Source organism: Erinaceus europaeus, chromosome 2 (genome assembly GCF_950295315.1).
Source record: "Erinaceus europaeus chromosome 2, mEriEur2.1, whole genome shotgun sequence".
NCBI lineage: Eukaryota > Metazoa > Chordata > Mammalia > Eulipotyphla > Erinaceidae > Erinaceus > Erinaceus europaeus.
The window spans coordinates 53,603,259-53,618,207 of NC_080163.1; the positions used below are offsets into that span (position 1 = coordinate 53,603,259).

The 14,949-nt window shown below is 41.0% G+C and overlaps 1 protein-coding gene and 1 long non-coding RNA gene across 5 annotated transcripts in view; both read left to right on the top strand.

The window, feature by feature from the left end:
• Positions 1 to 14,949, top strand: part of LOC132535287 (uncharacterized) — a 422,795-nt gene that overhangs the window by 349,603 nt on the left and 58,243 nt on the right. The window lies entirely within an intron of this gene.
• Positions 1 to 14,949, top strand: part of STK32A (serine/threonine kinase 32A) — a 171,566-nt gene that overhangs the window by 98,374 nt on the left and 58,243 nt on the right. For all 4 annotated transcript variants that reach the window (XM_016185286.2, XM_016185287.2, XM_007516361.3 and 1 more), the window contains one exon: positions 7,831 to 7,868. In XM_016185286.2, the coding sequence (XP_016040772.1) occupies positions 7,831 to 7,868 (38 nt within the window). The remainder of the gene's footprint in view (positions 1 to 7,830; positions 7,869 to 14,949) is intronic.

The window sequence follows — 14,949 nt, forward strand, 5'->3', positions numbered from 1 at the left end:
TGTGTTGAAAATAAGCTTAGGATCCAGGTAATGGATCTGAGTTCAAACCCCTGGTCACCACCTGCAGGGCAAAAGCTTCACAAGTGTTGAAGCTGGCATCTCTCTTTCTCTTTGTCTCTCTCTCTTCCTCCCTCCTTCTCAATTTCTCTATATCTCTATGAAATAATGAGAGAGAGAGAGAGAGAAAAGGAAGAAAAATAAGATGGAGGTGGTGAGATGAGTCTGAAGTGGACTGTGGATCCAGGCCAGATGGTCAGGACTGTGCTCAGAGGTGGTGCTGTTCCATCTGTGATCTGAGTGACAGAGATGGGCAATATGCTGATCTGAGGAGATACAGGCTGAAGGAACTGCTGTGCAGAAGAGATAAAGCAGTGTGGTATGTGTGTAGAAGAGAGAGGGCAATAAGAGATGAGATTCCAGGCTGCACAGGACTGTCACTGATGGGACATAAAACATCAAATGTAAATGGCATAGATTTTATTTCCTCTGGGTTGGGAGCAGTGGAAGACATTGGGCAGGAGATGTGTGGAAGAAAAATACCAGGAATTGGTGGATAGTGGATTGTTAGGGGACTGAGGAGAAACAAGTAAAACAAGGTTCTTGGGGGCTGGCAAATAGTTCACTGATTTGCCAAGTGGGCAACCCAGTTTTATGCCTGATCCCCACTGTATTGACTTTCTCTACCTAAAAAAGAAAAAAGAAAAAAAAGAGAGAAAAGAGAGGGAGAGAAAAAAAAAACAAGCAAACAAACACACACCACCATGGTAATCATAATCTAGTTTCTATGCCTGTAAATTTGATGACTTTATGCACCTCATATAAGTGGAATCATACAGTCACTGCCCTTTTGCTTCAGGCATATTTCACTTAGCATAATGTTATCAAGGTCAGGGTTTGAGATTACATATACAAACAGGCATACAGATATAGATGGACAGAGTATAGTTATATGTTAAGACTGAGCCCTGGAGAATCTCCATTTTTAAAGACTGAACCAAGACAATGTCAACAGTCAAGACTGAAGGGGGCTTTCTGTCTCCTAAGCGGATGTGTATTTGTGCCAATGACAAGAATAAAGTATGGCAGGAAAGAAGGTATGACCTGCCCCCTGAGAAGCTAGGCATGGTTTTGTTACCACATAACAATAGCTTTTGCCAAGCCAGGGGTCATCAGTGTTCTTGACAAGAATAATCTCAGGGAGCAGAGGAAGAAAACCTGGTTCAAACTGGCTGGCAAGTAAATGACAGTTGCTGTTTCTAATGCCTCACCTGTCAACACTCAAGCCAGATGTGTTATTGAGAAGGACACTTGTCAAATGAGACAATAAGCGGTGATAACTCTGGGTCAAGAAAGGTATTTCAAGAATCTCAATTATAACAGAAAAGGAGACATAAAATGATGTAGGAGGAGGAGGAGAGTCTTACCTGAGAAGGGAATCTCATGAGAAGGTGAGGGGGTGAAGGCAGCATCCCAGAAAAAAGTGAGTTCAGTATAGGATTACTTTTTTAATATATATTTTATGTATTTATTTTTATAGAGTCCAAGAGAAAATGAGAGGGAAGGGGGAGATAGTTAGGGGTGAGGTGATATCTGCAGCACTGCTTCACCACTTAGATAGTTTCTCCCTGCAGGTAGGGACAAGGGGCTTGAACCCGGGTCCTTGTGTACTGTAATGTGTGTGCTTTATGAGGTTTGCCACCATCAGCCCCCCAGTATCACAGCCTTACTCACCATGTTGATTTTCATTTGATCTATGTAGCCATGAATTTATGTGGGAACAATAAATGCTACTATGTCTAATCTTTTAGTAAAGCTAAGGTGCTACTGAAGTGGTAAGAGAATTAAGGACCGTTACAAGACTGTGAAAGAGGACCTCTTCAGGACTTCACCTTCACTACAAACTAGTTATGGTAATAAAGATTGCCCCATTCTCCAAAGAGAGGCTGCAGCACCCCACTCTGCCACTGGAGGTCCTACAATGTGGATGGCATAGAAGTTCCCAGTTGCAACCAAAGACTGTTAAGCTCAAACTGACAGGGACTCGGATGTTATACAGGCTCCTGTGCTAAGTATGTACAGGAGCCCTGGGAAAGATAAATGTGGTAAGTACTTAATAGTGTTTAGATATATTTTCAAGTTTGGGAGCCACTCTCTGCCCTAACCCAGACTTGAAGTTCTATTCTTGACACCATACTCCCAAACTGTATTTCTAGCCCACCTTCATATTAGCTATTAAGATCAGACAAAGATTACTAAAGTCTGGGGCTCCTAGGAACATACCCAAAATAGACATCCTATGCGGGGCTGGGCTAGCTTCATGGGCGGTAGAGAGATGACCAGGGGCTCATGGCTGAGCTGGGAAGCAGTATCTCGTTTATCAATCAGATACATCGCCTTTTATGCATCTCTTCACCGGAAGTGGTAAGGGAAAGGAAATGACTAGGAGAGGGGGCAGAGCAAAAAAAAAAAAAAAAGAGCAGAATAGAGCCAACAGAACATAGAAAGCTTCCATCTAACCAGTGGGGATTAAACCAATACCCTGCAGGCAGGGCGGGACCCAAGTAAAACAGTGATTATGTAAATAGACTACCATGTCAAGCAATGCAACAGAAGCGGTCTTAGAAGCAGAATTTAGAAACATACCAACAATCCTAGCCTCATTACACCCTAGGGTCCATGATCCTATTGGCTCTATTTCTACTCCTTGGTCTCTATGTATTAAACATTTCGTTCTGCTTTATATCTTACTGTCTTTCAGCCACCAAGTTCCTGATGCTACTTTGACCCCATCCTAACCTCCCTGTGGCAGATGGCCTTGCCAACATGTCCCAGAAGCTCACCCTTCCAGACCCTCTACCCTGTTAGGGAAGGATAAAGACAGACTAAAGTTATGGATTGACAGGCCAACATTTATATTCAGAAGAGAAGCAATTACAGAAGCTAGAAATCCTTCCTTCTCTACCCCCCAAAAGGGTATTAAATTCCAGGACTAAAAAGTCCTAGTTTGTTCCAGCAGGAAGGCTGATATTTCCTGCTGGGTTTGCTTTGATTTTTCTCCTTGCACAGGAGTAAACAATTCTGTCATACTGTAGTCAGCCCTGCAGTGATTTGAAGTTAGTCAAATTTTTGAAAAAAAACACATACATATAATCAATGCCTAGATTCATTTTTTTAAAAAATTATAGTAAAATCTATCTTTCCTTTTTCTTTGGTGTTGCTCCTACTCTTTCAATTTCATAATGGTAAGGTCCTTTACTGCCAGGATAGCCTGAGGGTGCTTCTTCCCGAGCTAGTGCTCTCTGGGTTGGAGAGAACTCAACTGGAGCTGATCTAGGCTGCTGCGTGGGAGAGGGATCAGGAACTCGTGCTGCACTAACTTCACAGGAGATACACTCTGGAACTCTTGGAGCTGGAAAGCAATTTGCAAGTGTCTTTAATCAGAAGAGCAGCTGTATTTATACTCTCCAAGTAGGGTGGAAACAGGATGTGACATAGAGAGGGTGGAGCGAAAAGTGACTGGTGGAAGATCAGGGTGTGACAAGGAGAGGGGGCAGAGCAGGTGAGAATTCTACCACTGAACCACCAATGCCCTGGAGGGAAGGTGGTGCTTTATGTAAATGTAAAAGTGATTTATGTAAATAGACCGCAGCTTTGAGTGGGATCAAACTAATCTCATACAGACATACTGGTGTTTAAGCTGGCATACTATCCAACACTTTACCACTTGAAGCCTTTTGGTCCTGGTTCTGTATGGACCTGTCTCACGTCAAGAAAAGAGCTTTGTCTCATATATATATATATATTCTTCTCTATATGCTAGCACCATGACTTATTGTTGGAGGATGGGCCCAATGTCCCAGAAAGTGCAGGCCGTTGTTTCCATGAGGTCTGAGTGGGTTGACCCCCAGCTAGCCCTCTGGGTCAAGACAAGGGCAGGTTCCCCAGATCTCATGAATTAATGATGACGGCTTCTCAGGAATGGGGCCTACCTTCCTGCACATGTGCCTCCACTCCCCTTAAAACAAATGCCATGAATTACTGTACATTGTGTTTGGCCAGACTTGAAAAACCACCGCAAACTCCTGTTACTCAAGCACTCCTCCTCCTCCTCCTCGCCTCACCCTGTAATTTACCCCTAGGGAAATATGCATTGTGAAGCTTGTGATCAAACCTTGTATGATAACTTTCTACTTGGATCAAATAGTTTGCAGGTCAAAATATTACTATGCATTGTGTTGCTTTGTGTTTGGACTAATGATTACCTCAACCTTCTCCCTGGGTAATGGGTATATGTGTTTGTTTTCTCCTTCAATAAATGAGTTGCCTCACTGAGGCTTTCCCAGAGCTGACTGCTTGTCTCTCTGAACACTTGCCCTCGGTATGCAGAGCTCTGTGCAAGTGGCCAGGGTGGCAGGGGAGGGGACCTGGAGCGACCAGCCCGCAATTTGTCAAAATTGATAAATTTCCAGTGGATAAAATAATATGAGATTGAAGTAAGGAGTGTCACATTAAGCTAATTGATACCTCTTTTATCTATGTTACACCTTAAGCTTTAAGGTAGTTCCTAGGAAAATTTTCAAAAAATGAAGGTAAGTGATGTATGGTTTTAATAAGAAAGAGAAATGGTGCTCAGGGATTGAATAGAAAGCTCATTAAGTGTCAGAGCCACAGCCAACTCATTTCTCCAAGCAAGCTCTCATAAATTCCAGCCAAGAAAACACTATTCTGCCCTTGCCACTTTTACCTCTCTCCTTTCCTGGCAGGGCTTTTGGGGGCTTCCCTGGCATAGAAAATACAACTGATACTTCCAGGTGCAGTTCCGAAACAGGTGCTGAGAACCTGGTTGATCTTGAGCTTTATAACCTGCTAAACGTTTGTTGGTTCACCAGAGAATTCTACTAGATATCATGAGGGTTAGCATTTCTAGTGTCCTAGATATTCTCCTGGTATCATCTACTCATTTCTTATTACTGTGAGCCTATGTGATCCACTATGGCATTAATCCAGAACCCACCCAATATCAAAGCATTTATGATCTAGGTAGATAAACAGTAACTATCAGTGTGGCCAATGTCATAGTAAAGTGTACCGTGCAGAGCACATAGGAGGAACCACTGACTTAGAACTGGAAAATCAAGGAAGGTGCCCTGCAGGAAGTGACATCTGAGCTGTGAGGAGAGGGGTAAATCTGCCTTGGCTGAGTACAATGGTGAGAAGGCTTTGATTCAAACAAAGGAGAAGCAGAAAGGGCTATGGGGAGAACTTGGGGGACTTCATGCACTTCCATAGGGTTGGACTATGAGAACCAGATTATGGAAAAATCTGAAGCAGTTTGGACATAATAATATTAAGGTGGTGGGGAGTACATACTGAAGCTTCCTTCAATGGGTGAGGAGGAACTACATACTGAAGCTTACTTCTATTCTATGGCTTAGGCTTATGGCAAAGCATCACACTATTCCAGTGAGCTACTTTGCTTGCCCTGGATATAATCATTCTTGAAATGATAGCATCTTTCTTTTTAAATTTTTTATTATCTTTATTTACTGGATAGAGACACTCAGAAATCTAGAGGGAAGGGGGTGATAGAGAGGGAGAGAGACAGAGAGATGCCTGCAACACTGCTTCACCACCACTGCTTCTCCCTCCCACCCCCACCCCACCCCATCCCTACAGGTGGGGACTGGGGGATCAAACCTGGTTTCTTACACACTGTAACATGTATGCTCAACCAGGTGTGCCACTAACCAGAGTCTGGTAGGATTTTTCAAAGAGTGGGGTGGTATCTGCAGCAATGAGAATTTAGTTACAAAGATTTAAATTGAGGGAACCAGCAAGTGGATGATGGGGAGGGCACACTCCTTGCTAAACCTGAGACCCCGAGTTTAATCCCTGATACCAATTGGATGGTGAAGTGGTGTTTAGGTGTCACTCCCACTCCCATCTTTTTCTCAGAAAACATCCAATGAAGGTTGGGAAGGGAGCTGCGTCAGTGCTATTGCATCTGCACAGTGTCTTGGGTTCATTCCCCTGAAATGCACTCAAAAATAGATTTTAAAATCCCTTTTTATTTTATCTTTTTAGCAAACTGTACCTCACACTAGAGAAAATATTTCCATACATACTAATGATTCCTCTGAGTCCAGAAGATATTTTAATTTCACTTAGATGTTAGGTGTAATGTGTAATTGTTCTACTTATAGCAAGAATCTTGTTATTAGTTCCTTCTTCTTCTTCTTCTTCTTCTTCTTCTTCTTCTTCTTCTTCTTCTTCTCCTTCTCCTTCTCCTTCTCCTTCTCCTTCTCCTTCTCCTTCTCCTTCTCCTTCTCCTTCTCCTTCTCCTCCTCCTCCTCCTTCTTCTCCTCCTCTTCCTCCTCCTCCTCTTCCTCCTCTGCCTCCTCCTCCTCCTCCCCTTTTTCTTCATCCTCCTCCTCTTCAGCCTTCTTTGTCTTGGTCATCACCAGGGCTTCACTGTTCCAAACCAACTTTTTTTCCAGATAGAGACAGAAGGGAAAATATCACAGCACCAAAGTTTCATCTGGTATCATGGAGGTTGGGTTTGAACCTCAGTTGTGCATATGACAGAGCAGGCACACAATCCAGTGAGTTATTTTGCTGATGCTGCCCATTAATGTTTTCAAGTTAAGACAACCCCATTAGCCATGGTCTGTCAAAGACTAAGGTCACTTATTCTAGTGACATAAAAGTCACTTGTAGGCTGAAAAATGTGTTCCCAAAATCTGTTTCAGAATTTCTTTCCTAATGGTTTCTGTGAATTTAGGTTGAAGAGCTTTAATAGTCCATTAGGGAAGGGCAGTAAAAACCCAAAAGTGAAGAAGGGAAGGTCATTGTACACTGCAGTGTGATTCTTTGAGATGCACAGTTCACAACAATAATCATTCAGGAGGGCTTTGTGAACTTTCAGACCATGTCTTTTAAGTATTTCCCATCAAACTACTTTCTTTACCAGAAGGGGTTGGTTTTGTTCCCACCTATGAGTTTCTACCTATAGAATGCTGGCTTCAATCCTTTAGTTAACTGTTCCAGGAAGGTTTATTAAGTAGCTAGAAACACTATGCCATCACTGATAAAAAACACTCACACCTCTAAAACTTTAGAATATAAACACATTATTGCATGTTTAAATTTTTTTACTATCTTTATATTCATTTAATATGTGTAGTTACATAAAAAGATGAATATTACTACTAGCCTATGATAATTGAAATGCCTTCATGTAACTCTCTGGCTTATGACATAAGAGTTTAAGTCTTACATGCTATGGAAATGGGAGCCGAGTTTTTGAATGAGCGACCAAATTTAGAGTCCACTTGTCCCATTCACTAGCTCAGTCTCCTTGGGCTATGTTATATTAGTGCTTTGTTGTTTTATAATCAGGGTTACCCCTAGGACTCAGCTTGCAAAGCTCTACAGCTCCCGGCAGCCTTTTGTTTTCTTTCTTCTAGATAAAAGGCTAGAGAGAAAAAGGTAAAGAGGGAGAGAATGAGAGAAGGGGAGACCCTATGGCCCTGCTCTACCACTTGTACAGTTTCTTTCGTATAAGCTCTCCTATGGCTCGAACTTAGGTCTTATACATGGCTCTGTGTTCACTCTATCAGTGCTAACCTCTTTTAAGTCTCATATTTCCAGCCCAGGAATTGGGATAATTCATGATAACCATCTTGTTGATTCACTGTGAAAACTGAATGAAATTGTGTATCATTAGGGCCTTGTTTAACCGTAATTACCATTCTTGGATATTTTTATCTTTACCCTTTAGTTCTGTCTACTGATCATGATTAACGTTCTCTTTTCTTTCTGCTCCCCTAGGGACATGAAGCCTGACAATATATTGCTTGATGAACATGGTAAGCACATTATTTGTTTGTAATCTTTAGGTGGCAAGCATACAGGACAAGTCAATTACCCTCCCCAAAGAGGTATTGTATAATATGAGGAAAAGGTGCATTGTTGGAGGCACTTGAGTTGTATGAACCAATGTCATTTTATGTATGGGGGACATTTACATTATTTATAGCAATAGCATAGTACACCAAAGTACCTTTAAATAATACTGAATTTACATAATGAGAAACCTATTTTCTTTTCAACTTTCTTCTACTCCTACTGATTTCTTCAAGAGAACCACAGTCCTTTGCTGCTAATTTCCCATAATATTGCTGTAACAATCATTTCCTTTGTACATAAAGATGGAACAGTCCCCAAATTTAGAGCATTTGACAGGAAGTAACATAATATGCCTAGAAATTACTAACTTTAATTTGTTATCATGTCCATTTTTATACTTTTGTTTTTTAACCATGAGTTAATTTTACATTTACAGAAGAAATATATCTTCTGTTCAGAGATATTTTTAAGAGATCAGTCTGCTTAAAGAAAAATATTGTTTAAATACATGTGTATATGGTGCCCCCAAATAAAAATAATGTAAAGGCATGAAAGTGATAAAGTGAATGTCTGAAGTTTCAGCTACACTATCCTGTAGAACAAGAATTTACCAACCATTAAATGTGCACATTCCCTTCCTAATATTTACATCAAGATATTTGGATTCATGGGAACATCAGAGCAGACCTGTAGACCACACAGCCTGCATGTTATAGGTGTTACAGTGGTAATGATATCCTTGTTCTGTTTTCAGGAAACGCTTCTGGGTGAAGGCATTCTAAATCTGCAAAGCTCTTTTTTTTTTTCCTACAAAATGGATTTGCAAGTAGGATTGACACTCCAAGTACCATCCATTGCTCATTATTTATTTACCTGCTTGCATTTTAAACCTGATGTGCCAGACCCACCTGTGCTCAGAGGACTAACAAACACTTTTGTACATGACCTCTAATTTCAAAGCACAGGGTTATTATTTATTTACAGACTGTCAGGAAAGATTTTTTCCACTTGCTTCCAACGCCTGTTCCTACCTTGCCTTTACCGTTTCTGACATTTGGGAACAGGTTCTCTGAGTTTCAGAAATGTGAGCAATGGTGAGATTTAGCATGAAGGTGACTTTCACGGCAATGCCAGCGCTCCCTTGCCTTATATCCCATAGGACACTCTGCTGCAGATTCACTATGTGAGGTGCACAGTTATAGAGTAGGCCTCCGCCTAGCCTACAGAGGCCACCTTTATCCAGCTTCAGGGAAAGTGTTCCCTCTGCCTATGGCAGCCTAACAAAGGTCTACTGCTGGTCACACAGAACTCACATTGGGGTGCTGTCCTTACTTGGCCCCTCAACCAGTTGCTTTCATGCAAAATACCTGTTACATAATTTGTTAAGCCTCTGAAGAGAGACATACCAGTCCTACCAACCAAAACCATCTCAATACTCCATTCCCACTCATAGAACCATTTTAATCTCTGATCTCACACAAGGCTTCATTTTATTTCTATGACCAGTTGTGTTTACTTTTTTTTTTTTTTTTCCATTATTGGGCAGTTTGGTGATTGGGGGTTCCTTTTGATTTCTTGACCTTTCTCCTAATCTTCAAGTCTAACCACCCTTGGATGCTATCTTTGAGAAAGATTAATTCTGTACCATTGAAATTTAAGAGTATGGATTCTAAAACCAGATCACTTGAATTAAAATCCATTTTGGTTGGATGAAAGTCTAAGTCATGTGGTGAAGAACAGAATTCTAATGGCGAACTTAATGTAGTGTATACAGATGTTGTTTTATAAAAATGTAAACCTGAGACTTGTATGCTATAATGTGATGCTACGCCAACAAGTATTTATTTAGAAATTAAGTAGCACACCCAATTCACCCACTCATAAAAATCTGAGTTTCTACATGCTGCCTAGACTTTTGTTGCTTATTAGTTTCTCCAGGGATCAAAAGAGTATTGCCTTCTTAGGGTCACTGTAAAAGACTAAAATGCTAGGACCAGGCAGTGGTGCACCTGGTTAAGTGAACATATTACGGTATGGGTATGTAGGGACCCAGGTTCAAGCCCCCAGCCCCCATCTGCAGAGGGAAAGCTTCAAAAGTGGAGAAGCAGGGCTACAGGTGTCTCTCTATTTCTTTTCCCCTCCCCTCTTGATTTCTCTCTCTCTCCAATAATCAATAAAATATATAAATATATTTTTAAAAAGATAAAAAGGCAATATTTGTAAATACTTGATTGCAAATGGCTGTCCCATTGAGTCCACTTGGCAAAGGTAAAATGTTAGTATGATTCTCACAATGTAGATGGTTTTTTCCACTGAGGAAGGGTTTTAAACTTTTTCACTTTTTGCCCTTAATTTTGTCTGTATCAAATAATGTCTGTAAAAATATGGATACTTGCCTGTCATTATTAATGATTTATTTATTTATTTATTTATTTGTTGCCTCTAGAGTTATCACTGTGGCTCAGTGCATACTATGAATCCACTGCTCCTAGAGGCTATTTTTTTCTCTTTTTGTTTATCAATATTGTTGTTATTATTATTGTTGTTGTTATTGCTGTCATTGTTGGATAGGACAGAGACAAATGGAGAGATGGGGAAGATGGGGGGGGGAGAAAGACACCTGAAGATCTGCTTTACCACTTGGGAGGTGACCCCCCTGCAGGTGGGGAGCTGGGGGCTCAAACCGGGATCCTTAGGCTGGTCCTTGCAATTTGTGCCATGTGTGCTTTACTGCCGGGCCTCTGACTTTAAAAAAAAAATTCTTTAGAAGAACTTCTAAATAATTAAAAATAATAATTTCTTTCTTTGGAAGACATAGTCCAAATATTTTGTTTGTCTCCTTATTATATATTATGTGATCTTATGTTCAGACAGTTTGGTTTAACCTCAGGTATTTGTACCTTCAATAATCTGGTCTCCTTTTCCTTTCTGTGTGTAGGGGGTTAAAGCCAGCTGTCAGGGCATTTTTCCTTTTAGGAGCTAGACTCTTTGTGTAAGGGTGTCGTGAGTCTGCACCTGCTATCTGGTATATTATTTACACTGATACCTTCACACATACCTTTCTAGGGGCTTGGGTAATGAATTAGGAATGGAATTTTCTGTATGATATTCATGTCTTAAAGTCAACTTGATAATCACTACAGTTAATTAAAGAAGAAATATTTCTTTGGGAATGACTGGTTATGTGGATGAGATAGGAGCAAACACCAAAAAAAAAAAAATTAGCTGTTACTCTCTGAATATTGTCCTAGGGATTTATTTCTTGGGAAAAGATTTTAAGGCTTTTAAGCATTACTCAGAGACCATAATTAATCATTTTTAAGTTGACAAATTGCTGGCAACCCTTTATTTAACTCATTATTTAAAACTATTCAATTTTTTTTTCACTTTCTTAGTAGAGCTGGGATCTCATACTGCATGGCTTTGCTACTCCTGGACCATTTTTTCATTCAGATAGAGAGGCAGAGAGAAAAACAGAAAAGAAGAGGCAAAATAGCACCAGAGCTTCTTTTAGTACCTTCCATGTTGTGTCAGGGCTCAAAACTGTCCGTGGCAAGTTCTGTACCTCACCTGAAGAGCTAGCTGTCTCTTGACTCTAGAACTGTTGTCCAGAGAAGCAAATGAACCGCGAAGCAGCGCCTGCCTTTTGGAGTATATTCTGGTTTGACTTTCTATGTCTCACCTTTAGAATCCTGACTTGTTCTTCCACATTTACAAGATTTCACTCCTTAAAGGTCAATGCATGTGTGTCCTACCTGGGGGCTTTAGCAACTGTGAAGAATTATAACCTACCTAGGTTATACCACCATCTCCTATAATACCCCCCCCCCAAATAAGCGGTGTACCACACCATGTAGTTTACATTTCAACTGAGCCCTCTTCAACACCAGGAAGAAACTTTTGATTCATCTGTAGTTATATTAGTTCACATTCATCAAAAAAGGTGATATTGAAAGGAACTAAATCCTTTCTTACAATGGAGACTCTTCCATTACTGTGAATGAATATTACCTGTACTTCAGAAATCGACTTAAAAATCCTTTTTACTTCAAAAATAAATATTACTGACATTGCCGACCATCTCCTTCACTCATTCAGAGCCTGTTATGGCATTAGATCTTGGTTAGCTCATAACCCTGGTGTATATTTTCATATCCTGCCAATTTAAGTGCTCTAGCCAATTCTGTCAATTCCATAGTGACTATAATTCAAGCCGTTTCCTTAAATTATTCAGGCAACCAATGCAGCAAGCATAGGGGCAAAAACAGCTGTTTGGCATGTCTGAGAAAAATGACAATTAAGGCAGTATCTATAATTTGGGTTTCTTAATATCATTTCTAGTCAAACACAACAGAGAAGAGTAGATCTCAGTCTGGGGATGTGAGGGACAATTAAACCATCACAGTGTACCCTCATAGAGTCCCCATTGTGCCAAAATGTCAAATGGGCAGTGTCAGATTCACCCCCAAGTAATCGGATTCATTAAGTCTCAGTTGATGCCTAAGGATATGTATTTTTTTATTTGTAAAAAGACAAGAATTTTTATTTATTTTTCTTTTTTTAAAGTTTTTATTTATAAAATGGAAACACTGACAAGACCACAGGATAAGAGGGATACAACTCTACACAATTCCCACCGCCAAAACTCCATATCCCATCCCCTCCCCTGATAGCTTTCCTATTCTTTATCCCTCTGGGAGTATGGACCCAACGTCATTGTGGGATGCAGAAGATGGAAGGTCTGGCTTCTGTAATTGCTTCCCCGCTGAACATGGGCATTGACAGGTTGATCCATACTCCTAGTCTGTCTCTCTCTTTCCCTAGTGGAAAGAGGATATGTATTTTTAACAAGAATCCCATGGCACTTGTATTCTAATATCTGCAGATAGGGAAGCTGCTAAGTGAGGGACAGTATTTACTGGTTGATGTAGCATCTTGGAGTACTGTACCAAGAATGAGTCTAACCACAGACACAGAAAAAGTACAGAAAATGACAATGACCTGACCCCAAATCTTTTTCTTTTTAAAAAATAATTAACTTTTGTAAACAGAGAGGGCTGAGGAGATAGTGCTCACAGGGGCACACTAGACTTTCATGCCTGAAGCCCCAGAGGTCTCACCTTCCAACCCCAGCACCAACATGTGCCAGAGCTGAGCAATGCTCATATCCCTGGTTTAAAAAAAAGTATATATATATTAGCAATTACAAGTTGTACTGTTATGAACATATGTATATAAGCCTCCTTGGAAGGTGTTTTTGTTTCCTGTGGATAAATCCTTAGGAGAGATGTTGCTTGGTCTTAGGGTAGGTCCATTTTTAGTATTCTGAGAAATCTCCAGACTGTTTTCCACAAAGGCTGGACCAATTTATACTCCCACCAGTAGTGCAGGAGTGTCTCTTTTCCTCCACATCCTCTTCAATGTTTGTTAAGCAAGAAATCCTGGGGAAGAAATGGGGAGGGAGGGTGGAAGACAACTTTGGGTTCCTGGTACATAATGATATTATACTCATGCAACAGTGACCCCACTGTAAAGCATTAACTCTCTCAATAAAATAAAGTTTTTTTGGGGGGAGGGGGAAGAAATTTCCCCAAAAAAAGGAAGAGAGAAGGAATTCCCGGAGCACTCTCAGTTCTGACATGTGCAGTGCAGCGATCAAACTTGACACTTAATGCATGCAAGTCCTGCATTCAACCCTAAGCTATTTCCCCAAGTTTATTCACCTCAGGGCCTCAGGTGTTGTGTTCAATTTTCCTTTTATTTAATTTTTAATTATCTTTGTTTATTTGTTAGATAGAAATTGTAAAAATTTGGCAGGGGGAGATAGGAAGAGAGTCAGAGACACCTGCTGCACTGCTTCATCACTCACAAAACTTTTCCCTTGCAGGTGGGGACTGGGGGTTCAAACCCAGGTCCTTGTATATTGTAACATGTCCGCTTAACCAGGTGCACCACCACCTGGCCCCACTGTTCAATTTTTCTTTCTCATGGGAATAACTAGAAATAAAACTTTTATTTTATTTTTTGTTATTTATAAAAATGAAACACTGACAAAACCATAGGATAAGAAGGGTACAACTTCACACAGTTCCCACCACCAGATCTCCGTATCCCATCCCCTCCCCTGATAGCTTTCCTATTCTTTATCCCTTAGGGAGTATGGACCCAAGGTCATTATGGGATGCAGAGGGTGGAAGGTCTGGCTTCTATAATTGCTTCCCCGCTGAACATGGGTGTGGGCAGGTCAATCCATACTTCCAGCCTGTCTCTCTCTTTCCTTAATGGGGCAGGGTTCTGGGGAATCGGAGCTCCACAACACATTGGTGGGGTTGTCTGTCCAGAGAAGTCTGGTTGGCATCATGGTAGCATCTGGAACCTGGTGGCTGAAAAGAGAGTTAACATATAAAGCTGCCGGGCTAGTGTTGCAGGTGGGAGACAGGCCAGGAACCAAGCTACTGGCATAGCAATACAAATCTTTATTCATGCAGACAACCCAGAGTTGGCACCTGAGCACAGCAGGTTAAGCCACATGGCGCCAAACCGCAATGGCTGCCTCCCGCTCTGCATGCCAGCCCTTCTCCAGGTCAGGATGCGGGAGAGAAAAGAGAGCGAAACCAGGAACAGAAGTGGGTTTTATGGGATAAAACCAGAAGTGGCAAGTTGGGACAGAGATGGCTAGGAAAGGGGGTGGAGAAAAGAAAAAGGCATGCTGAAACTTCCGTAGCTACTGTTGCTATAGTTTTAGCTGGTGGGAATTAGCAATACCCTGAGGGGATAATGTGGTGGGGAGACCTTTAGTCGTTTCTAAGACAAAGCAGAAGATTGGTATGTAAATAATAACACTTGCATGGAAATATGGTGGTTTGTGGGCCCCGTCAACGTCCAACCACATCTGCACAATTTCCCAACATAATGCCAAATTGTTGAACAATCATGAACCTAAAGGCTGGAATAGTGTGGATGAAGAGTTGGGGGAGGGTTTCCGTTTTGTAGGGGCTGGGGAGACAGCATTGTGGTTATGCAAAAAGACTTTCATAGCTG